Source organism: Protopterus annectens, chromosome 13.part0 (assembly GCF_019279795.1).
Source record: "Protopterus annectens isolate FY-2018-M chromosome 13.part0, PAN1.0, whole genome shotgun sequence".
In the NCBI taxonomy this organism is placed as follows: Eukaryota; Metazoa; Chordata; order Ceratodontiformes; family Protopteridae; genus Protopterus; species Protopterus annectens.
This window is the reverse complement of record NC_056747.1, coordinates 887,788,933-887,814,974: the sequence shown is the minus strand read 5'-3', so window position 1 is coordinate 887,814,974 and position 26,042 is coordinate 887,788,933. Positions and strand designations below refer to the sequence as shown.

The 26,042-nt window shown below is 39.7% G+C and overlaps 1 protein-coding gene across 1 annotated transcript in view; it reads left to right on the top strand.

The window, feature by feature from the left end:
- Positions 1–26,042, top strand: part of NF1 (neurofibromin 1) — a 5,218,972-nt gene that overhangs the window by 4,571,311 nt on the left and 621,619 nt on the right. Inside the window, exons 49-50 of the mRNA XM_044054637.1 lie at positions 4,120–4,255; positions 4,816–4,970. Of these exons, the coding sequence (XP_043910572.1) occupies positions 4,120–4,255; positions 4,816–4,970 (291 nt within the window). The remainder of the gene's footprint in view (positions 1–4,119; positions 4,256–4,815; positions 4,971–26,042) is intronic.

Below are 26,042 nucleotides of genomic sequence, written 5' to 3'. Positions count from 1 at the left end.
AAACAACTTGACCATATCTGTTTTTGTTTTTTAGTCTTTCGTTTGACTCTTTTTTAAGAATAAAGAATGATTTTTAAGAATAAGGGTGATGTGCAGAGCTGTAGTAACGACAGAGGGATTAAATTGATCAGTCACAGCATGAAGTTATGGGAAAGAGTAGTGGAAGCAAGGTTAAGAAGGGACGTGATGATTAGTGATCAGCAGTATGGTTTCATGCCAGGAAAGAGCACTACAGATGCGATCTTTGCTCTGAGAGTGTGATGGAGAAGTACAGAGAATGTCGGAAGGAGTTGCATTGTGTTTTTGTAGACTTAGAGAAAGCATATGACAGGGTGCCTAGAGAGGAGTTGTGGTATTGTATGAGGAAGTCAGGAGTGTCAGAAAAGTATGTAAGAGTGGTACAGGATATGTACGAGTGTAGTGTGACAGCGGTGAGAGTGACGGATGCGTTTAAGGTGGAGGTGGGCTTACATCAAGGATCAGCTCTGAGCCCTTTCTTATTTGCAATGGTGATGGACAGGTTGACAGACGAGATCAGACAGGAGTCCCCGTGGACTATGATGTTTGCAGATGACATTGAGATCTGTAGTGAGAGTAGGGAACAGGTGGAGGAGACCCTGGAGAGATGCTCTAGAGAGAAGAGGAATCAAGGTCAGCAGGACTAAGACAGAATATATGTGTGTGAATGAGAGGGAGGATAGAGGAATGGTGAGGATGCAAGGAGTGGAGGTGGCAAAGGTGGATGAGTTTAAATACTTGGGGTCAGTAGTTCAGAGTAACAATGAGTGTGGAAGAGAGGTGAAGAGGAGAGTACAGGCAGGATGGACTGGGTGGAGAAGAGTGTCAGGAGTGATTTGTGACAGACGAGTACCTGTAAGAGTGAAGGGGAAGGTCTACAAGAGGGTAGTGAGACCAGCTATGTTATATGGGTTGGAGACAGTGGCATTGACAAAAAGGCAGGAGTTTGAGCTGGATGGGGCAGAATTAAAGATGTTACGATTTGCACTGGGTGTGACGAGGGTGGACAGGATTAGGAATAAGTATATTAGAGGGTCAGCCCAGGTTGGAAGGTTTGGAGACAAAGCCAGAGAGGCACGATTATGTTGGTTTGGACATGTGCTGAGGAGGGATGCTGAGTATATTGGGAAAAAGATGCTAAGGATGAAGCTACCAGGTAACAGGAAAAGAGGAAGGCCTAAGATAAGGTTTATGGATGTGGTGAGAGAGGACAAGCTGGTGGTTGGTGTGACAGAGCAAGATGCAGAGGACAGGAAGAAATGGAAACAGGTGATCTGCTGTGGTGACCCCTAATGGGAACAGCCGAAAGAAGATGATGAGTCTTTCGTTTGACTCTCCTAACCTAGGTTCAAATTTGCTAATAATAAGTTGTGGTTAATTTCAAAGTTATAGTAGTTGCACGCCTCTAGCAACCAAAATGTGTTTTATGTATTTTCATCTACAATTTCCCTGCCTTCATTTCATATCTCTGTATCATCCTTTAAGTAAGGCAATTTAAGGTAATGCCATTTGTGGCATTTGAGACTTGGTATAATTGCAGACATAGGGGTCCTAATACTGATGATTTTTGAGTTGTGAATTGTGTTTTGAGAGGTTTTGTATCCTGTAGTGTCAGTGTTTTCCAAAGTCTTTTGCATCTCCAGATCAGTCTCTTCTCTGACATTAAGGCACCTATCTGCTTTTGGTGATAGGTATTTATCTCTCACTTTGACTTCTACTCAACAGCATATCTGTTGCCATTAATGTCACTAGTTGCATTCTGTTAGAACTGGTTTATTTATAGCATCATGTCTCCCATATTTGGTATCCGTATCTTCCCTAATGATCTGCCACTCTCCCTTTCAAGCCTACTCAGTTCTGTTCCTTGCTCATTTGCCTTGCTTAAAGTTGAATGATAAGATACCCAGGATGGGAATGATTTATCAAATGTGTTCAGTGTTATCTAGAAGAATATGCATCAGTTAGTACATCATTTCAGTTTTATCCCTTTATTTAGAAGCAAGTAGAACTGATCTTTATGACAAGAGAGCCTAGTTGAGCTTGTCATGTTAACATCTGCCAGAACATCTGAAACAGGAATACAACTCTTAACAGATAAATTGTGATGGTCTTGGGGAAGCTTTTTAATGCTTTTCAAGTTGTCTTTGATATTATTGTCATCTCATGGTGGCCAGATGTGACTTGTACCAAGTTAAGGCTTGAATGATGCAGATTTTGCTACTGATATATTCACAGGTGTTTACTAGGTTAATGACCACAGGACCCTTTTTTAAGTATAGCCATGCTTATAAATCTCTGACAAGTTCTGGTACCCTTGATATAAGTGTAAGTAGGGGCCTGGGAGATGAACCATTTATAGATTGTCTGTGTCCATTACAGACATAGTGTTAACATGCTTTTGTCATTGTCTTTAAGGTCTTGAATCTTTAGATCTTTTTTTTGAAAAAGGAATTATTGATGGGTTGTAGAATTCTAATGGGTTGTTAACCCCAGCTGCCAGCTGTACTGCAGTAATACCCCTTCCTTGGGTAAGCACCATTATCTTTCCAAAGGTGTTGTATTGGCAGGCGATACTGAGAGAGTGAGAAGTACATTTCTCTCTTTGTACAACTGATTGGCTTGTGTTAATGATGTGTGGGATCTACAGCTTGTCATGAAGTGTCTAAAAATTCCATGGACAGCAGTTATTGTTTCTTCCTCTTTCCTCTTTTTATCCTACAAACCAAGCTCCAATGCTTCACGAAACATTTATTACATAGTGGTGCAAGTTAGCAGTAGAACTGTTACCTAAACAGCCAGATAAGATCAGTATTTCCTGTTTATTTTCTCCTAGTAAATAGCATCTTTTCTAATCTTCATGGAAGTGAACTGTAGCCAGTGGAAGATGTTCCAAAAAGTATTTATAATTTGGAAATAGTGTAACAGGATCTCTTTGTGGTACTGAATAAATTGTAATGAGTGGAAAAATGTCATGCTGCTTCTGTTCTTTGTCAAACTTAAATTCAGAAGTTTTCAATCCAGAATGCTTTGTGTCTTTTTAGTCAACGTCTTAGTAGCTGATTCGCGCACGTCTGTGTGTGTGTAGAATGATAAAGCCCTAATTACAACCCTTACAACCAAGATTCAGTCATCTGTTGGAGCTGATATAGGGAGAATGGTTGTACCTGTTGGGGCAGACTGGGGTCATTCAGTGCTGTAGACCCTCAAAGTAGGGGCAGCAATGCAAAGGATAGCCAGTTGTCCACCAAGTCATGTAGGCAGTAGCCCTCATTGCAATTTAATAGGAACATGCACTCACACAGGGAAGACATTGTGGCTGCCTTGGTGATGTGGGTCACTCATCCCCCACCCAAGGATGGCAATAGGGCCTATACCATATCTTTTCACTTTTGATATTCCAGCAAGGGCACAAAACACCCTCATGGCTGCTTGAAAGATGGTCCCTTCAGACTGCACTCATACCCATTACAGGGGAATAATCTTCAATGGTCGACGGGGTAAAACAGCAAACAGCTGTCTTAGTGACTGTTATAAATGTAGTGGTCTTAAGACATTTCCTTAGTCCTCTGCTTTCTTGTGGTTGGGCTTATCTGCTTTCTTATTGGCTCCTTAGTAGACTTGAGATTTCCAACTAGGAGATGAGTTGGGCTGCCGTTGTCTAAGTGGGAATGTGACTATAACTACTTTCTCTTGAGTAATTTATTGTGTATTCACTCAATTTATTTATCCTCCCCTTCCAAATGACTCTTAATATACTTGTTTCCATTCTTCAGGTTTTGATATCTTAGAGTAAAGCACACAGAATTAACAAGGACTGACATTAGCAATTGGAGGTTAGTTGTTCAAAATAGGTTTGTGACTGCATTTCCTACACCAGTATGAAATTTTACATTGCAAATGTGCACAGTATTTGAACTCCATTACTAATGAATAACTGTTAGTTCAAAGTAGTGATCTGTATCCAGTATTTCTTTAAAAAACAAATAGACACTGTTTTATTGATTTGTTTGCATATGTAAATGTAGAATTGCATCATAGTTATTATGCAGATGTTATTTGTCCAGAATACAGTGATTGAAATAAAACATAATTTGCCTGTAGCTTTGCTTACTGTGTCTGAAGAAGTGAGAAGTCGCTGTAGCCTAAAGCACAGAAAATCTCTTCTGCTTTCTGACATTTCTATGGAAAACGTTCCTATGGATACTTATCCTATACATCATAGTGACCCCACATGCAGGTAAGTGCATATATACCCATTTTGTTTTTAAGAAATGAAGTGTCCCTTCGTATAGATTAATGAAAAAAAGAAAGTGTATTTATATTAAACACCACTTCTTACTGGCAGTATTTAAAAAAGTAGCTTTTTCCATGATCTTTGTTTGTCAGTATCTATATCTTGTATGTGAGCTGCTCATCTGCATTCGTATTACAGTAACCTAATACCTGTAGGATTTAAGTGTTATATTCATGATATATTTAGCTTCATCTGCATTTTTTGAGCAAACTGCACCATCTGTGCAGCACAAGAATTGACATCAGACTATCATTACATCATTTTGCTTGGCAATTTGGAGGGATAAGCTGTTTAAACTCTGTTTATTAAAAGAAGAACTGAATAATGGAAAAGGTTATATTATAATTTCCTCTAGCCAAGGAAAAAGAGGAAGAAGGCAAATTACATCTGTGGTACATTGTGAAATGTGTTAAATATCCATTTTAACCACTGAAAAACACACCAGATTTAATCTGTGATAATGTATACATATACTGAGTATGTTCTTTTGTGTTCTGTTTTAGAACTCTAAGAGAAAGTCAACCATGGGCTTCTCCAAAGGCCTCGGACAGGCATCTTGCTGCTAGTTATCCAATAGTAGGTCAGATCAGTCCCAGAACTCGTAAGTCCATGAGTCTGGACATGGGACAGCCTTCCCCTAACACCAAAAAGCTGCTAGGTGAGAATATGCAAAATGTTTCACGTTCTAATTTGAAAAAAAATGTGCATTTGGTTGCAAGCTGTTCCATGCAGGTAAGGATACCTAAACAGATCATTATTGTCATATATATATATATGTATATGTATATATATATATATATATTTTTTTTAATAAGCAACTTTATTAAATGTTCACTCTTTAATGTTGTAACATGAATGCTTTTAGTCAGCAAAGTTCAGTTCACATTTCTAATTAATGCCTTCTTTATATAAATATTTACTTTCTTTCATGTGACTTTACTGTAGGCAGGATTTCCTTTCTCCAACCCTTTGCTGGTTTAGTTCTTAAAATACTTCCTGCCACTTTACAAATGTAATACTTTTTTATTGTTAACATTCTCACAAAGATCTTGTGTCTAGTAGCCTGTTCTCAATGTCCCTGCCTCTGCTATGTTAATTTTTCATTTAGATCTATAACCTTGATCGTGTAGTATGTATGACCTTAATAATCTCTCTAGTCTGTTAATCCTAGTCCTTTTTTCTGCAAAGGGGGGGGGGGGTATTAACTTATCCCATGTGACCCTTGTCTTTTTTCCTTTTTCTTGTAAGCTTCTTTCTCTTCATTAATCGCTGTCCATAACTCAGGTTGGTAGAAGTATGTGTGAGATGTATATAGCACCAAGGAGACCAGCAATATTTTCACTGCTTGTATTTTAATGTCTAGTTCCATAATCAGAGTCTGCCATTTTCTTACTGTTTTCACTGTCTGTTGTATAGAATCCTACTGTCCATCTCTAACCACCAACGTTGTTGTATTTTTAACCCAAATACTTAATTGTATCATGTCCTCCTAGTAAATATGGGTAATGCTGAGCAGTTTGTGTAGGGGCATAGTTTATTACCATTGCCTTTGTCTTGCCAGTCAAGAGATAGTCCTGTAAAACATACATTTCCTATTAAAAAATGTTCCTCATAGAAATCTCAGAAAATAACATACTATGGAAGATTTTACCAAAGGTAACTTATCTGCCCAGCAATGGAAGACTGTAAACTGACCATAGATCCTCTGAAGCCCTTAAGAGTAGCCCTCTCTGAGTGGCAAGAAAGTGCTGAAGATTTTGGCAGCCAGGCTGCTGGTTTTCTCCCCTTGGAACTCATGCAACTAGCAGCATGGGTACAGGAGGAGGGATCCCAAAGTTTTTGAAGGCTGGCTGTTATATCTATGCAAGATAATAACCCCATATAGCTTTGTCTAGTGCAGTAGTGATTTAATTAAGCATTTACTGTACTTTTGCCTAATAGCTGTAGTTTCAGACTTGTGCATGTCATATAAAACCTCATTTTTACTTGGCTAAATGCATCTGCTTCTCTTCTTCTTTAGAGGATTTTTCTTTTTCTTATTTTGTAGCTGCTTTACCTTTGTAGACAATTTTCCTATTTTTATTTCCATTCTATTTTCCCTAAAGGGCCTTCGCCTTTGTCTGTTACCCGTTTCCTAAAAGTTTTCATTGTCAGTAAACAGAGGCCTTTCTTGTTTCTTCTTACTTTTATTTTGTTTTTTAAATTTTGGGTTTCTAATACAATGACGGGAATAGACCCCATTCTTAAGTCAAAATATGATTAAAGTTCATGAATTTAGTATTGTTTCAGTCTTTGATGTTAGCCAGAAGTGGTCTTCGCAGCACCCGTAATGTGTCCAGTAATGACTTCTCCCACAATTGATATGAAGTTACATGTATTGGTAACATGTCTTAAGTACGATTGTAAATCCTTTTTTATAAGAACCATCGCTGCTGCTACTACTACTACTACTACTACTACTGGAACTGTCTGGGTATCCTTCTTCTACATTGCCCTCATTTCTGCTTGCAAATCCTGGTATTTTATGACTTTGTGTCTCTCTGTACGTAAGAAGACACTGTAATCACTGGGTGTAGCAATTTCAATTATCAATGCTACTTTTGTCTTCTTTTCATGGACTACTATATCTGGTTTTCTTGCATCTGTTTGTTTGAACTGTTGGTAATGGATGATCCCATGTGATGTAAACTTCATCATTTTATATGATGCTTTGTGGATCATGTTTCCAGTGTTTTTCAGCTGCTTCAGTATTATGTTTGCACAATCCCCAGTGCAACCGTCTTGCCACATTACTATGCTTTTCAATATACAGTCATTCTGCTATTAGTATATCACAAACAGCAACAAGATATGTGACTGTTTCCAGTTCTGTTTAACAAAACCTACATTTGTCTGTTTGTCCCACGTGTTCAATAGACTTTGTAAACCAATGTGTATGCAGTTCACTATCTTGGGCTGCCAATATTAACCTTTCGTCTTTTGGTTTAAAATCATCTGTCCTTAACCATTCCTCATTTGATCCTGATCATCATGAGGTTGTTCCAAGAGATTTCCATACTTGTAACAATATTTATGCATTTTCCACATTTCTTGCCTTCTCATCAAATCCTTCACCTTATATTTTTCTTTTGTTTTTTAGCACATTCATCGCTGCCTGATTTTTATCTACTTCTGGTTTTATTTCCGTTCCCGCTCAGTGCCGATATGCGTCTACTAAACTAAGGAAGGAAGTCATCTTAGACTTACTCTTCTCTTGTTTCAAAACTTTCATTAAGTTTGGGTCTTGTGAGGTCAGCAAATATATATGCAGTTCCATGATTGCAAATCTGTATATGTTAGCAATTTCGAGGAGCCCCATACCCCCTTCAGAACAGGGAATATATAATCTTGGTATGCACTGATTTTATAAATTATTTGATGAGCATGAAGCATCCTTGTTTTCCTGTCTAACATGTCCAGCACCTTTTGGGGCCAGTCAGGCATTCCCAAACTGTAAGTTAAGATAGGAAGAGCAAATTGGTTTATAGCTTGGACTTTGTTCCAAGATGTCAGTGCTGTTTTCAGTATGAATTTTAGTGTTCTGAAATATTCCTTACTGAGTTGTATTCACATTTGTTTGTGTTTTGTTATTGATCCTTCATCATTTCCCAAATATTTATACACTCCGTCTTGCTCAAATTATTTTATGTCACATTCCTTCTCCAACCTGATGTTTTCTTTGTGTTGCAGCTTTCTTGCTTTAAAGGATGCTTTTGCACATTTATCATGGACAAATGACATTCTTATATCATCTGAAAAACTTTTGACCAGTTGCAGTTGTGCTTTTAGTTTCTCATCTGATTAACTATGCAGTTTTAAATCATTGACAAAAAGAGAAGTCTTTACACTTTGTTGTTTTCTAGGAGCCAAATTGTAGCCATGACCTAATCTGTTAAGTAGACAGCTTAATGGGTTAAGGGCAAGACAAAAGTGTATTGGTGACAGAGTATCCCCCTGGAATATCCCCCTTTGAATTTTTATCCCTGGAATAAAAAACTGTCCTTTATCATGGTGTGCCACTGTTTCATGGTCGCTGTAATGTAATCAATCGGTGTAGGCTGTGTCTTATACATTTTTATGCACTCTCTTATCCATGAATGTGGGATACTGTCAGATGCTTTTCTGTAGTCTAAGTATGCCATAGCCATACTTGGATTATTTCCCTTTTTACAGTTCTCTGCTTTGACTTTATTTAACAACAAATGATCCTTTGTTCCATATGACTTACTTTTATTACTCTTTTGTTCTATTGCCATGATTGAGTTTTCTTTTCAATGACTATAAACTCTGTTGGCATTTATATGTCGTTGGAAGGTAAGTTATTGGTTTATAGTTTTTAGTATAGCTTGCAGGTTCACTCTTAAGTAGGAGTATTGTTTTTCCTGTTGTTAACCAAACTAGTGTGTTTCTCTTGTAGACTCTCTTCTGACCCCCCCCCCCCCGATACATCTTTTTTTATTGCAAAACATATTCCAGTTTCTTCTTGTGAATAGGAAGCCTGTTGAAAGCTTACTATCTCTTCTGATATCCCTGTAAGCCCTGTTAAATTTCTTTCTGGGGGAATATAAATGTATGCCAAAGTGATCCTTTTTTTTTTCTCCCGTTCATTAACCTCTTGTCAAATCTGTCATAATTTTTTCTTCTTTAATCGCTGTAGGTACGCCTTCATATATTGGTATTATTACTCCTTTTTCTTTACCCTAGGTACTCTGCTAAATATTCTTCTTGAAATCCTTTCTTTAGCAGATTGTCATGTATGTTTCTATCTAAATGCATTTCCTGCAGTATTCCTATTGGAAACTTGCATATTCTGTTTGTACACCAGTACTCTGTTTTCCTCTAAGCTTGTAATGTCATTAACATTCCATTTTCATTGTTTTTTGTGCATTTGTTTTAAAATGAAAGCATAGTTTTCACTTTTAAACCTATGTACATACACCTCATATATTTCCACTTCGTAGATTGCATAAACATGTTTCTGGCAAGGAAGCCAATATTCTGATGTAATTCAACTTAATAAATCATTTTAACTTCATTCCACAAAATGCACATGTCCTAAACAGGAGCAGTTGCACCATATCAGCAGCTGCTCCCACAGGCATTAAACTGTCACACAAATCAGGTTAACCATGCTCAAGCACATTCTGATGCATCTACTTACTAAGTGATCAAATTGCCTTTTGTTTCAGCAGTCCCTGTTCCCCTGCTAGGCATGAAAAAAATAAGCATATTCACATTAACTTAGCAATGATCATTTTAATTAATGTCTACTTAAGTTTTAATAAATACAACATTTTAAAAGTCTTAACATTGCATAATTGCAGCTGATTCTGGATATTTACACCCTTTTGAATCTAGACATTTCCTTTCAAATTATTGTTGAATATCTTAGACTAGTTGTGTTACATGTCATTACCACAAGACTAACAAAGAGTTTCTGGACAGTAACTGCTTTTGGGGGGGCATGTACCTAAATGAACAGAGACTCCTTCATGGTCTAACAGCAGTGGCAAGCCCACAGAATGCAGGGAGTCCTAGGTTCAGTCCCCAGTTAAGGAGTCTGTGTTTCCTTTCCTGTTAAGTTATGGATTAACTATTGTTAACATTAGATGTTCTTTGTAGTCAGTGTTGCAGTACTGATTCTTGGATCTTCCTACCATGCAGAAGCCTGCAAATGGACTGATTTCTAGAGTCCTTGCATCAACCCTTGCCAATGGACATCTAAAGAACAACATCTAGACATCAGGTTACAAGAATAGCATCCGTTGGCCCATATTAATTTCTTTCTAAAGTGCAGTCCTTTTGTGCTGCACATGTGCTTAGTACGCTTGCAGTCCATCTTGTCAGCTAATGCTTCCAGAAATCCTTCTCTTTCCAGTCAGAGGTGTACTAGTTGCTAGCGCATCTAGAAATGTGCAGTGATAATAACAATCAAGTCTCTGCATTGAGAATCGCTCTCAGTGAAAAATAACCTTGATCTTGTTAACACGTTGCTTCCATTAAATGAAAATTCAAAATTAAATGTTTTGTTTAACAGTTACAGTTCATAAGTCCAGTATCCATAAGGGTACAAGTATTTCTTTCAAGTAATGGCAGTTGTCCAAAGATCAGCACTGCTTCTGTTACTACGTAGAGACTTGTGTGTAACCATTTTGAGTCCAGTACTTCTCAAAGTTACTTGTGTGTGATTGGAGCATGTTTCTTATGGTGTTCCAGTACAAAGGTGACCCTCTGTTTATAGGTTCATAGGTTGGTACTAGGCTATCAGCCCTAAGGCCTATACAACCCTAGCCATAACAATTCCCTGGCTATTTCTTCCCACACTGTTTACTTCCCTGGACCCCTGTCTAGCAGGGCAACTGACGTGATCCCCGGGGTGAATTTCCTTTCTCCCATCCAGTCGTCAAAGTTCCTTTTGAAGAGGGCCAAGGATGCACTCTGCTTGACATGTATGGGCAATCTATTCCAGAGTCTGGGGAGTCTCTGGGTCAGGAACCTATCCCTCCAGCATGTTGTGTTTATTGTGATGACAAGGTTTAGATCCCTGGAGCGTGTGGCTCTGAGAGATTGGGATTTCTTTAAGTGTAGCATGTCCAACAGCTCTGGGTTTGACATGGCCTTGTATGTTGAGCAGAGATCGCCTCTGAGTAGACGATATGTGACAGATTATAGCTGGAGTTTTTTAAGGCAGTCAGCATAGGGCATCTGATTTAGGCCTGTGATTCTTTTAGTGAGGTATTTCTGCGGCCTTTCCAGTTGTTGCAGATGTCTTGAGAGGTACATACCAAACTGGGCATTGTATTCTATAATGGGTCTAATAATGGATGAGTACAGTGGGACAATGACCTCCTTTTTTCTGGATGAAAAGCCCTTAGTGATGAGGTGTACCACATAGAAGGATTTCCTGACTGTTGTGGCGATGTGGTTATCGAAGGTGAGACCACTGTCCACCTGTGTCCCTAAGTCTCTTATCACACTTTTGGTGTTTAGTGTACTGCCACCTATATGGTAATTCACAGGTACATGTTTTTTCCCAACGGGGATAACTATACATTTCTTGGCATTGAGCTTGAGCCCATGGCTCTGGCACCAAGCATCTGTTTCTGTAATGCCCTTTTGTAGAGTATCCACATCATTTGGGGATTCAATAATGGCTCCCAGTTTGCAGTCATCTGCGAACTTTGTTAGCCAGAGTCCCTTAGTGTTGGCCTGTACTTCAGAGAAGTAGATGCCAAGCAAGAGCGGTCCCAGGACTGAACCTTGAGGTATTCCACTTGTCACTTGTCTGGAGCTGGATTTGGAGTTGGCTGCGTTTACAGTGTGGGTTCTGTCAGTAAGCCAGTTAGCAACCCATTGGGTGACGTAGGGATTAATGCCCAGCTTAGTAAATTTATCTATGATTCTAGAGTGGGGGGTGGTGTCAAAGGCCTTCGCAAGGTCTAGATAGGCTGTGTGGACCACCTTACCCTTGTCCATGGCTCTTGAGACTGATTCGAAGAAGTCAGTCAGGTTCAGGAGACAAGATCGGCCCTTCATGAACCCAAACTGGGTGGGGTTCAGTGTTTGAAGGTTGCCACTGTCTTTGTTTATACGTTCCATGATAATACGCTCCATGGCCTTGCAGATAAGGCTCGTCAGACTGATGGGACGGTAGCTTCTGGGATCCAAGGTGGATCCCCCCTTGTGGAGTGGGATAACTGTAGCTCTGCACCAGTCAGTAGGCATGAAACCTGAGCTGAGGCTATGATTAAACATGACACTTTGGTGAGGTGCCAGTTCATATTGTAGTCCATGTAGTACACAGCCCGGGATGTCATCTGGTCCCATGGATGCTGTATTCTTAGCTGTGGAGAGTGCGTTTTTTACCTGTGTGGCCGTTATTACCAAAATTTGGCAGTCTTCCGGTATTGAGATGGGCCATTTAGGGGGTGAGAGGAGGGTGAAGTTGGCACTGAATCGATCTGCCAGGATATTGGCAATATCCTTGGGATCACTATATTTAATGCCATTCTGTTTTAGCTCAGAGCAGATCTGAGCATTGCCATTTAGATTCTTGACATAGTTATAGAATGCCTTGTGGTTGTCTTTGGAATCTTTGGAAATTTTATTTTCGTAACTAGCTTTGTAGGATTTTATGAGGGATCTCAGTTTCTTACTGAGGCTGGTAAGGGAGTTTTTTGCATCCTGGGATTTTCCTCTTTTCTGCATCAGTTTCTTCCTTTTGTTGTAAAATTTGTTTATGGCAGGGGACCACCAAATTGGTTTCCTTTTTTTGGATGAGAGCATCTTGGTTTAATTTGGGATGGCACGGTTCATGCATGAGTGGATGTGTTCGTACAGTGCCTTAGTGTAAGATTCAGCAATTGAACTTTCAGTTCCCGTCTGCATGGGTGTCATGAAGTTTGTCACTTCTGACTTTAGTAGCATGAAGTTGGCTTTAGAGAAGTTTTTTATGGAGGTTTCCTTACTAGGGGGTGGGGGTGGGATGTGGATGTTAAGGGTTATTAGCTTATGGTCAGACCTGACTAACAAGGGGGTGACCATAGGTGTGGAGCATCGATTTCCCATGTTGGTAATGACCAGGTCTAGGATATTGGAGCCCCTGGTGGGACTATGGATTAGTTGATCCAGGGTGTTGGAATTTATGAATTCCAAGAATCGTTGGGCAAAGGTGTTGGTACATGAGTAGTTTTCTCAGTTAATGGCAGGGTAGTTGAAATCACCCACTATTAGGGTGTTTGGTTCTATATTAATATTTTCCAGTATGTTTGGAAAGGTGTAGTGAGAATCTTGGGGTATGTTGGGGGATCTGTAGCAAGCTACAATTTGGATTATCCAGCAATCTCTTTAAATAGGAGAAAAGGCTTCAGTAATTTCTGCAACTGGTATCTCTTGCCATGTTTGCTTTCTGCATTTGCAGGTTGCGGCAGCCATAAATCCACTCTGCCCTCATCCAGAAAGTGAAGTGCTTCAATTTCAATGTTGTTTCCTCTGGGGAGTAGAAAGTCACAGCCCCATCTCAGAGAAGAACCTTCAGCTGGACACAATAAAGTAATTTAAACTGATATCTGTTTTGTCTGCAGAGCCTAATGGCTTTTTGGAATGCAGCACATTTTGGTCTAATCTATGGGGCTTTGAGGTAGTCTGCAGAAGCTCTGCAATTGTTTATCTTCAGAATTTTCCCAGAAGACCGTGTTTTATCATTCAGCATGAAGGAGGGAAACCTAATTATTCCTAGTTGTGGTTTCTGAATTCTCCTGTGATGGAGCAGAAAGACAATGATGTGCCTGCCCTATTTGGATCTCTTTAGGAATGCCAGTCCGTTCATCTGTTATATCTGTCATGTAAGACAGGCTGTCACCAGTTTCTTCTCATAATTGTCGTCATCAGTTTCCTTTTTCCCATTTTCTATATGGGGTCAAGATGTTGTGTCAACTGTCACCATTTCTCTCAGTTCAGTGCCACTCTCCTACCTTCTTTGGCAGTCATGTCTGATTGTTTCAGGTCTTTTGTTACACAATCCATCCATCTCTTTGCTGCATGGCTTTGTTTCCTCTTGCCTTCTTCCTATCTGTCCCAAATCTGCTTCATCGGTTTGCTTTCTGCTTTCGTGCACATGTGCCTGAATCATCATAATCTGTTCTGTTTGACTTTCTCTGCAATTGGTGCTACTTTGGTCTCTACTCTGATATCCTCATTTCTTTTTCCTCCTCACAGTGTGCATCGTAACATCTCTCTCAGGCACTTCATCTCCATCACCTCTAGCTTCCTCAACTGCTCTGCCTTTACTGCCCAGGTTTATGTACCATAAAGTAGTACTGCTCACATCATTTTTTGTACACCTTACTTTTCAGCTGCTTTGGCATTCTTCTGATATTCATTACCCCAATATTCTCTGCAAGTTGGCTGCAGTCCCTCTGATTCTAGCATTGACCTCCTCATTTAGAATTCCCTTCTTTTCATCCACCCTACCCAGATACTTGAAGCTGTTAAACTGTACCATGATTTTCCCTTCTGTCTCAGTTCTCAGCTTCTTCTAATTTCCCCCACTTGCTGCCATTACAACTGTCTTATCTGTACACTTTTTACATTCCATGCGCCTTCAATTTCCCATTCCATTCCCTAGTCCTTTGCTAAAGTTCTTGCTTAGAGTCTACCTGTAATGTCACATCATCTGCATACAGCAACTTTGTTAATCTGCCCTGTCCAACCTGTTTGCTAATGTAGTCCATCACTAGTATGAACAGCAGTGTGCTCAGAGATGAACGTTGATGCATACCCTTTCCTACTGTGAACCCCTTATGTGAGACTGAACACTGTCCATATTTCAATAATTAGGTCTTTGTACATAGCCCACACTAATTATACTAATGTTTTTGGGATTTCTAACCACTGCAGAACTGACCAAATTAGCTTTGTGTGGGACCTTGTTAAATGCTTTCTTCAAGTCTAGGAATGCCCTGGTGGACTCTCTCCTCATCACTAGTTTCTTCTCAATTATCTCACTGCAAACATCTGGTTGGTTATGCTACATTCTGATCTGAATCCAAACTGCTCTTCCCCCGTCTTACTTCTTCTCTGCTTATTCATTTATCAGTCACCCGTGTGCAGGACTTTCATGTAGTGTGACAAGAGTTTAACACCTCTATACTGTCCACAGTTGTGAATGTCATCTTTGTTCTTGTACACTGGCACTAGTATGCTTATTTTCCAGTCATCTCTCTGTCCATACTGCAGTGAGTACCCCCAGGAGTGATTTCTTCCCTATCTCACCCAACATCTTGCTCATATTTGCTGTGATCTGATCTGTGTCTGCTGCTTTTCCTGATATCATTGTCCTTAGTGTTGCTGTTCTTCTAGTGTGGGCTCCTCTCTTTCCGTCATTGGATGTGTCTGTGGCAGTACAGCTCCTCTGGGGTTTTCTTCATTCAGAAGCTGCTGAAACACTCCTTTCATCTGCCTTTGATGTCCTGTGGACTGGTGAGCAGGTTGTTGCTGGTATCCCTTATGAAAGGTGTCTGTTGACTGTCTCTCTATCTTTCTGCCTTTGCCTTGCAACCTGATACTTTCTTTGTGCCATCTGATGAGTCACTTTCCAGAGGCCGGTGGAATGCCTCTGATGCCTTGTTCTTCACAATTTTAACCATCTTCCTTCCCCCTCAGGAGTACCTGTAAATGTAATACTTTCATGCTTTCCACAATCTTCCATGTCCAAAGGTTTAGCCTATGTTTATATTCTCTATTCTCCTCTTCACTTCTTTCATGTCTATGCCCTCTTCAGAGAATTGATAAGAGTGGGTTACTGCCACTTCATTATTCTTTTAGTCTGTCTGATGAACTTGCAGTATAGTATTGATTTTCTGGAGTTCAGATATCAGCACCTCAAGCTTCTTGTCAGCACCTTACATGGCATGTTGACAGTGTGATACCACCAGAATTCCCAAAAGTTTTCCTGGTGGACTGTGTCTTTGGGCATGTGAGTCACAGGATGTAATTTGTTTTGCTTAGTTGTCGTCTTTAGCATCAGTGACTGTTGAAGTTAAATGATAATTCAGCCCAATTAATTGTCAACAGAAATGCAGAGTTCCAAATAGTAATGTCGAGAATATTGCTATTTTTAAAACTGAGGAGGAGGGGGAGAGCTGTGTAGACCCACATTCTTATATAATGGTTGACCTGACGGGATGTCCTCCCACCCACTCATACCTCTCCTCCTGCTGAACCCATTGCAATGTTGTTTATGGATGCTTCAGTACTGACTTGGGCAAATCCACATGTACTCCTCCATTTTGTTGAAAAAGTAAGGATACCAATGAAAGAGGTCTTTACTATAACCTGGTTGACACTAAAGCTCCACATCTTCTCAGACAGACATTGTCATGTTGTTTTAACACACTGGTGACATATGTTTGTAACACTTATGCATAGAGCTGATGCAGGGCTTGTAGTCAGCCTTAGACTGGAACTACTCTCTTCCACAGCCATTTATGTCTGAGGGGAAATTACTGTGCTTGCAGAATCCTTCAGCTGCAACTCAAAACTCTTTCCTGTAGCTGAGTATAAGGGAGATCTGTCTGGGTGGAATTTCTTGAGAATGGAGCACCCCAAAGTTTAGCCAGTTTACCTCGTAAGAGAGAGAGAGAGATACTTTCACCAGATGTTCATCGTGTTACCCTGCTGCAGTCATCACACTTGGGTTATCCTGCCGTCAAGCAGTCCTGCAGTCGGCCCAAATTCCAAAGTCCTGGTCCGGCGTTGGTTGCTGTCGCTTCTTCCCTGACATCAGTGCGTCAGGGGTATATAACAGGCATCCAACGCCATTTTCTCCAGTCTTTCTTGCCGTGCGGTGCCCGAAGCAGAAGCAGTTCGCAAGTGCTGGTTGGCCGACACCTGAGATTTTCGATTTGAATTTCAGTCCGAAGTCTTCAATAAAGCTAAGTACCCTGTTGGGGAACATTTTCTTGCCTCTGTCCGATGTCAGAAAAAGTTAACAATTGCATTTCTTGTGGGAAGCAAATACCTCATAAGGACTTCCATTCCTATTGTATTCCTTGCCTAGGCCCAAACCACGACGTCACAGGTTGTCTGTTTTGCGCTAGGTTTAATAAACGCACTATCAAACGCCGTTTTGACTTCGCACAGCATTATTTTGGTAGAAAATTCAATTATATCATGCCGTCGGAACAGCCAACGACCGCAATTCTTAAAAAGCGCAAGGATAAGGACAGGCGGCCTAGGAATAAGCCAGACCCCGAGGCCTCAGCTGGGCCTGTCGCCGGTTCTCCGGTTTTCAGTGAGGTGCCTACGCAGCCCCTGATGACCACAGAGCTGGAACCCCAGACAGCTGCCGACTCCCACGCGGAGTCTAGTAGGCCGACGCAGCCATCTACTGACACTGGAGCAGATTTAGACACCGGTGCAGAGGAAACACCTTTGGTTGCAGAAGGTGTTTTCAGACCGACTACACTCACCATTAAATCTTATGCTAAACTTAAAACTCCTTTAAAACCTAAGAAAACTGTTCATCAGTCTACAGGTCAAGGCCCCATGCCTAAGAAACAGATGCTTAAGATGGCTGAAGATTTAATTACCCTTATCAGGGGTTCCCATCCCCCTCCTGATAAAAGACCAAGACAAGAGGAGGATTATGCATCCTCTGACAAGGTTTCTCTCTCCTCAGATTCTTCTGAGCAACAGGATTACACTTTTCCACCTTATGAGGATTCTGATGCTGAAGACTCTATTCCCTCAGCATCTCCCCCAGAAGACTACTCCTTTGGGGAAACATTATGTACCATGAGGGAACATTTCCACTGGGAAGGCCAGGATTACTCAGATTCTAAGAAAAGGCACCGAGAGTTCCTTCCATTATCCCAGCACAGACCTCTTGCTATTCTTCCTGTTTTAGATATTGTGGATGATGTCTACTTGGAGTCTAGTTTAAATCCAGACTCTCTACCTCCTGCTCCAGCCAAACCAGATAGATACTACACTCACACAAATTCCTTTATAAAAGCCCTGTAGCTGACCCAGAAACCATATCCCAGGGTCCTAAAGGAGCAAAGGCTTCTATGGCTAAAAATCCTGTGCCCTCTGAAAGAGATTCCAGAGCCCTAGATAGATGGGGAAAGAAAATATACACCTCTGCAACTCTGGCTATGAGAGCATTAAATTGCCAGTTTCACATGTTGAAATATAAACAATTCCTGATGTCTCAGTTAAAACATAAAATGAGCACACACTCAGAACAGCCTGAGTTCAAGGAAATGCAGGATCTGTTGCATGCAGCTGAACAGGTGGGCAAGCATACTTTACAATGCGGATTTGATTCACTGGAAGCTTCCTGTAGAGCAGCTGTTACTAGATCAGTCATTCATAGACATGCTTGGTTAAAAGAGCAAACCCTCCCTGACCATGTTAAAGCAAAATTATTAGATGCACCTTTACAACAGGATGTATTATTTGGTGTCAAAGCAGAAGAGGTTTTAAAGAAAATGGAGGATAAGGCTAAATCTATGCAAACGGTCAAGGATTTCTTGCAGGTACAACCCCTTCGCTTCAGCAGAAACTGGCCAACAAAAAATTGGTCCTTTCCAGCTTCAGATAGATCACTGAGGGGCAAATACAGACACCCAAGGGGCAGGGGTCAGTCACAGGGCCCTTACAAACCTCGCCAATGGGGTTCTGCTACCCAGAAAGGAGGAGAAGACAGGCCCCAAGCTAACAGAAGGCAGACACAATGACTCTATCCTCAAACTACCAAGCAAATCTCTCCTGGCAACACCCTTGGGAGGAAAACTAGCATTTTTTGCAGACAACTAGCACATCGTCACAACAGACAAATGGGTTCTAAACATTGTCTCTCAAGGATACAGATTCCAATTTTATTCCTTACCAAGGATCAAAGGAAAAAAAAAAAAAAAAAGACTACTTTTTAACTACTGATTTTATGGTCACTATTGATGTAATTGAGTTATTTCCTAGCATTCCACACGATATTGGTCTACAATGGTTTAATGAAATTTTAACAAAATTTTCAGATTTAAATAATAACATGATTAATTTATTATCAGATTTTATGGACATCATTTTAAACAACAATTTTATTTATTTTAATGGGGAATTTTTTAAACAAAGTAAAGGGGTTGCCATGGGTTCTCCATGTGCTTCTGCATATGCAAACATTGTCCTATTTTATTGGGAAAAAGAATTTATTTTTACATCACCTTGGAAGGACAACATCTTGCATTGCCAAAGATATTTGGATGATATATGCATTTTATGGAAGGGTAGTAGAGAAAGTCTTCAAGCATTTATACACTACATCAACGGTACTACACACTTTTTGAAATTTACATCCAAAATTAGTGAAAATGTTATGAATTATTTAGATGTATTACTTGCCAAGAACACTGAGTTACAAATGTTTGAGTCTTCAGTGTTCAGAAAAACTACCTTCTCTAACGCATATCTACACTTTAGTAGTGGCCACCCCTTCTCTCAAAAGAAAGGAATTTTAAAGGGTCAGCTCATTAGAGCTTCTAGAATGTGCAGCACTGCTGAAATGTTTGACAAAGAAGTTAAAACATTAACTAAATTATTTTTAGAAAGAGGTTATCCAAAACCCTTGATAGAGGAAATGCATCAAGAAGTTCTTCTAAGAAGAGCTGATTTATATCGTCCCTTGTTAGGTACAACAACTGATGAAGTACCAAAACGTTGTTAGACAAAGGTATTGACACTCACGACTTTCAAACTGCATATAGTTGTACCTTCAACAATGACGTCTACAAAATAAAAAATTCAGTACATAAATACTGGCCTATCTTAACACTAAATGAGGACACGAACAAATGGTTGCCTAAACAACCTTTATTTGTTAACGCAAGGAACACCAACCTTAAGAATATGTTCGAAAAACACATACCATCAGTGATTAAGAACCAAGGTTGTTTATCAGGTACTCACAAGTGTAATTCTTGCAAGCAGTGTCCATACATTATGAACACTAACACCTATTACATCAAGTCAAGAAAATTCAAAGTGAAACCTGAGAGGTACTGTAATTGTGCATCTAAGGGAATAATTTACTTAGGAGTATGTCAAGAATGTGAGAGTTTTTATATAGGAAAATCAGAGAGGACGTTACGTAAGAGGATTTACGAACACCTCTACGACATACAGAGAAAGAAAGATACAAATGCATTTTATAAGCACTTAACAGTTTGCCCTAAGATGACCCTAAAATTTATGGTTATTGAACAGGTACCATTGAATCCTAGGGGTGGAGATTGGGAAACAACAATTGATTTTAAAGAACTTAATTGGCAGTTAAGATTAAATGCATCACGACCTCCGGGTCTAAATGAAGCCATTAGTATTACTAGCCTGTTGAAACTAAGACGGGCAAAGTTGTAACTTTGTTCATTTTTTATACAGCAGATATATATATATATATATAAATATTTCCAACTCCCCTTATTTTTATATAAACATAAGTATTGTTGTTAGAGATATGGCTACACCAGAAAACTGTTGATCAACTTGGGTACAACATTTTCTACTGTTGAAAATATCCAATATATGTACACAGCTTTCATTATAATGGAATTTTTAGATACTGGTTTACACCTATATTTTATTATTTTTATATATTTACACTTAAACAATGTTGCACATTTTTCTATTCATTTCCCCATCATTTTCCTTTTTTTCCTTTTTTTGTTTGTTTTTTGTTTCCCATATTAAATCTGTTGATGTGATTGTCCTAACTGTTGTATTTTAACATTTTAATATCATAACCCAATTATTTATTATCATGACAATACCATATTTAACTATCCACTTTTAATTCTTAATTCTTATTTATTTAAGCGCTGTTTAGCATAAAACATTTAACCATTTTTAATTTTTCACAAGTTTTTGGATACAAACACAATATTAATTATCACAAGGACATTATCATTATTAGTATTCAATATGAATTACAGGCAGTTTAATTAATTTTTTAATTAATTATATTTTTTATCAATATTTCCTACAGTTATTTATATTGTAAACTTAATATCAATTTTTTATTCGGTTTTTACAAACACCGTGATGACCAACATTTACTGCTTTTTTTCATTATTGGTTTTTATATGAATACGGACATATACATCAAGTCCAATTATGCCACGTATAAATTCAGAAACTATACTCTTTTACAAAAAGAAAAAGAGAATAAAGAAAAAATTTTTGACTATGATTTTTTGACTTTGATTATTTTAATAATGTTGCACATAAATCGCACGAGTATTCTCAATGCATCTTTAAGTGATTCGAAGTGTTATGTTTTGTAATGAATGCACTATATTAACACAAGGCTTTTTAAAGGAACGAAGTGAATGCCCGTTTGCAAACTGCATTCCGTACTATTTTAATACTTGATTTACTGTTTTTGTTTACGCTGAATAACAGTTTTATATTGCAAGAAAGGAAAGTTTTGTACAGATACGTAACACTTTAATTATAACTTATTCAATGTTGAGCAATCCATCAAGTCAAGTATTTAAACTTCCCATAGTGTATTCTTCACTGCCTTCTTTGAAGATTTGTTTTAGTTAATTAATGCATTCGACAAACACAAGATGTATTTAAATAGAATGAAATTGTGCTAGACTGTAAAATGCACTTTTACGCATGTCATTTTATTATTGCAAGAATCTTATACAGATATCGAACAACAGTTTGTACATTTTATGTTAGGAAATATTTGTTTTAAGCACATAGCACTTTAAATTGAACTCATTAATTAATGAGTCACTAATGGTGTCTTAATTGTTTATTGTTGAATTGAGGGTGTGATTTAAACACATCCACAACGCTTGTGGTTCATCTTGAGAAAGCCTGTCATAGTTGCAGGTGAAAGCGCTTGACTGATACTTTTTTCTTTTCGTGCAGTCCGCTGGTTGTGTTTTTAACAATAAAGAGGTTGACTACTAAATCTTGAGGAGTTATTTCGGAAGCCTACTTGGAAGAGTTTATTGGATTTAACTTGTGCCTCTCTGCTGTTCTGTTTCAAGGATCAAAGGAATGCCAAACCTGCCACCAAATCAATGGGCAGAGGCACAAAAACAAATTACAGCTCTCATGAACATGAGAGCCGCAGGCACCTACACAGGAGCAGGGACAAGGATTTTACTCAAGACTCTTCCTATTTCCAAGAAAGGACGAAGCATGGAGATCCATTCTGGATCTTTCAATTCTGAACACCTATCTGCAAGTACCAAAATTCAAGATGATAACACTACAGCAGCTTCTTCCCATGCTGGGCAAGAATGCTTGGCTAGTCACTTTGGACCTCAAGGAGGCATACCTGCATGTTCCTATCAGACAAAATTGCAGAAGATACATCTGCTTCATTGCAGGTTAAATGCATTATCAATTCTCTGCACTGACCTTTGGCTTATCTACTGCGCCCAGGGTCTTCACAAAATGCCTGGCACCAGTAATTGCATACTGCAGACAAAGAGGAATTCAAATATACCCATACCTGGACGACTGTCTTATTAAGCAGAAAGCAAGGACATTCTTTTACAGCATCTGGCATTTGTCAAACACCTTATAAGTTGCCTAGGGTACACAGTAAACGAAAATAAATCAAAAATAGTGCCCTCACAAAACATAACATTCCTGGGTGCCAGCTTGAATACAACGGCCCAGATGGCTTATCTTATGCCAGACAAACAACGACAACTATCTCAATATTTCAAAATAATGGCAACAAAGACCCAACTCCCTGCAAGAAAAATTCTGCAGGCCTTGGGATTCATGGCATCCCGCATTCTACTAATACCATTTGCAAAACTGCATATGAGGAAATTACAATGGTACCTGAAAAGTGTATGGACTCAGCACAGCCACAGCGTGGAAACAATGATTCCACTCATTCCCTGCCTTCAACAGGAGTTTCTATGGTGGGCACAGGCATGTCACCTCAACAAGGGTCAGCCTTTCACCTTACCCACAGACAGGCAAACTATGACAACAGATGCATCAGACTATGCCTGGGGAGCTCACATGGCAGGATAGTGCATTCAGGGCAAATGGACTACAGATCAGAGACACCTGCATATCAATCAAAAAGAAATGCTAGCAGTGCAGAATGCCCTAACAACTTTCAAGGACATTTTACACCCAGGACAACTACTAATAAAGACAGACAACACCACAGTTATGTGGTACGTAAACAAGCAAGGGGGCACACATTCCTACCCTCTATGCAGGCAAGCAATGACCTTGTGGAACACTGCACTGTCTTACCAGGTTCAATTACAAGCACAATTCCTGCCAGGAAAGAAAAACACATTGGCAGACGACCTAAGCAGAAACATCATGGATCCACAAGTATTTGCAATGATAGCTTAAAAATGGGGACGCCCAGACATAGATCTGTTTGCAAGCCCCCACAACCACCAACTTCAAAAATTTTGCATAAGGACCTTCCATCCACTAGCTTGGAAAGTGGACGCTCTCTCATTCAGTTGGAAAACATTAACAGTGTATGCCTTCCCTCCACTGCCTCTTCTAGCAAAGGTACTGCTGAAAGTCAGATTAGAGAGGCCACAAATGATTCTCGTTGCACCAGATTGGCCACGTCAACACTGGTATCCAATTTTAAGGACCATGGCCCAGGGCCCACCATGGATTTTGCCACAAATTCCTCACTTGCTCACCCAGCGAGACAATCTGATTCTCCACAGCCAGCTCAAGACTTTAAACCTGGCTGCATGGCAAATTACCTAAACGACCAGCCAACACCTTTATCCAAAGCTGTTATGGATGCCATTCTGGAGGCCCAGCACCAGGAAAACCTATTCAGACAAATGGAAAAGGTTTTGCTCCTGGAACCAGGCTAAGGGCCTAAATCCCCTGGAGCCGAACATTCCTCAGATTCTACAATATTTAACTGAGATGTTACACAAAGGACTTTCCTTTTCATCTATTAAGATCCACGCCTCAGTAATTTCAGCTCATTACAGCACGGATCCTCCTTTATTTTCACATCCACTCCTAAGACAGTACCTCAGAGGGGCTAAGAACTTAAGACCACCAAGGAGAGCTCCAACACCTACTTGGGATCTCAACTTTGTCCTGGAAAAGCTTACACTGCCACCCTTTGAACCAGCTTTTTCAACTGAATTAAAATTTCTTTCATGGAAAACTGCCCTACTACTAGCAATAACCTCAGCTAGAAGAGTCTCAGAGTTACAGGCACTAATGGCAGTGGAACCTTTCCTCATTTTTCATCAAGACAGAGTTTCTCTATGAACTAATCCTTCCTTTATGCCAAAGGTGGTATCCAGTGTGGCCCTAAAAACAAACCATTCACTTGCCCACCTTCTTCCCAAAACCCCAGAACAAAGGAGAAAGACTCCTGCTCTCTTTGGACATTCACAGGCAATTACGTTACTACTTGGATAAAACTAAGGCTTTCAGAAAAACTGATCAGCTCTTTGTAGCCTATGCTACAGGATCACAAGGAAAAGCTATCTCAAAACAGACCATTTCTAAATGGATAGGACATTGCATACGTTTCTGCTACACACATCATGGGAAACCAGTACCTGCTAACATTAGGTCCCACTCCACCAGGGCTACAGCTACATCAGTAGCCTTTCTCAGAGGAGTGCCAACCAAGGATATTCTGGAAGCTGCTACTTGGAGTTCAGTGCACACTTTCACCAAACACTATCACTTACCTCTTTACTCTAAGACTAGAGCTGGTTTTGCCACTGCAGTTTTGCAGGGCCTACTAGCCTCTTCTAACCCTGTTTGACTCCACCTCCTCTCCTTAGCTTTGGGATTCAACCCAAGTGTGATGACTGCAGCAGGGTAACACGATGAACATAGTACAGTTTTGTACCTACCATAAATGTAGATGTTCGAGTGTTCACCCTGCTGCAGTCCAGGTTACCCTCCTTCCATCCTCTCTGAACCAGCTGAACTTATCTTTACCGCTTTATCCTATACTACCTCTGTGGTATATTTGCTTGTACCTAAGGGTTTTGTTTTATTTTTATATAGCCATATGTTTATATATATATATATATATATATATATATATATATATATATATATATTGCCTACCTTTTGGGGGCACCTGACATCTGGGGCAAGAAAAACTGAAGAAAATGGCGTTGGATGTCTCTTATATACCCTGACGCACTGACGTCAGGGAAGAAGTGACAGCAACCGACGCCGGACCAAGACTTTGGAATTCGGGCTGACTGTGGGACCACCTGATGGCAGGATAACCCAAGTGTGATGACTGCAGCAGGGTGAACACTCGAACATCTACATTTATGGTAGGTACAAAACTGTACTTTTTCCTGATGTACCAGTGCAAGTGTGAAATGCTAGTGCTGATGGACATGTTCTCTTTCTTGTGGCAGGAAGGTTAGCATAGACCATTTTTTCCTTTTCTGTGCATTCTCACAAATTCAGAGAATAAATAACAGATTTTATCATCGTCACTGTGGTAACCAAGTAGGATGTGGCTTCAGGTTCTTTAGTACGTTGCAATAAGCAAATCTATTCGTGTGCAAGCTGTTGACATCCTCCTCGGTTTGGGCAGCTGCTGGATTCTCCTGCTGTTATGACTGCTTCTCTAGATTCCATGCTGCCAGCAGAGTTTTCTGCCAGAATTAAAGGTGACAAGCAGTTAGAAAGCTTTTTACCTAGCAGATTTATTCTGACAGTGGAAAAGGCTTGCCATTTGGGTAGAGAGGTAATCTGTACTTCATCATTCATTTAGTTTGTAAGGTGTCCTGACTTGTGCCAGAATCCTGTTTTTTCTTTTTACAATGTGGATGCATCATAATCTTAAAGAGGTGATAACTTTGTCCCCAGTATTGACTTTTCAAGTAGTTTCTGGAATTTCAGCATAGTCCCTCATCTTTAACATACCCTTCTCCTTTTGACTTGAACTTCATTCATAATTGATTGTATCATCTTTTTCCTTATTTTGCTTGCTGATTTTGTGTCTATGAGGTCTGTCTCCTGAAAGATAGGTTTATTAGTGGCCTTTACCTCTCCCCATAAGAACTCAGAGCTGTAGGCTGTTATTTTTGCAGAATCTTACTTGGTCTTTTACAAGAATCAGGTTTCCTTTTAGGGCTGACTCATGTTTCCTTGCAAAAGTGGTCTC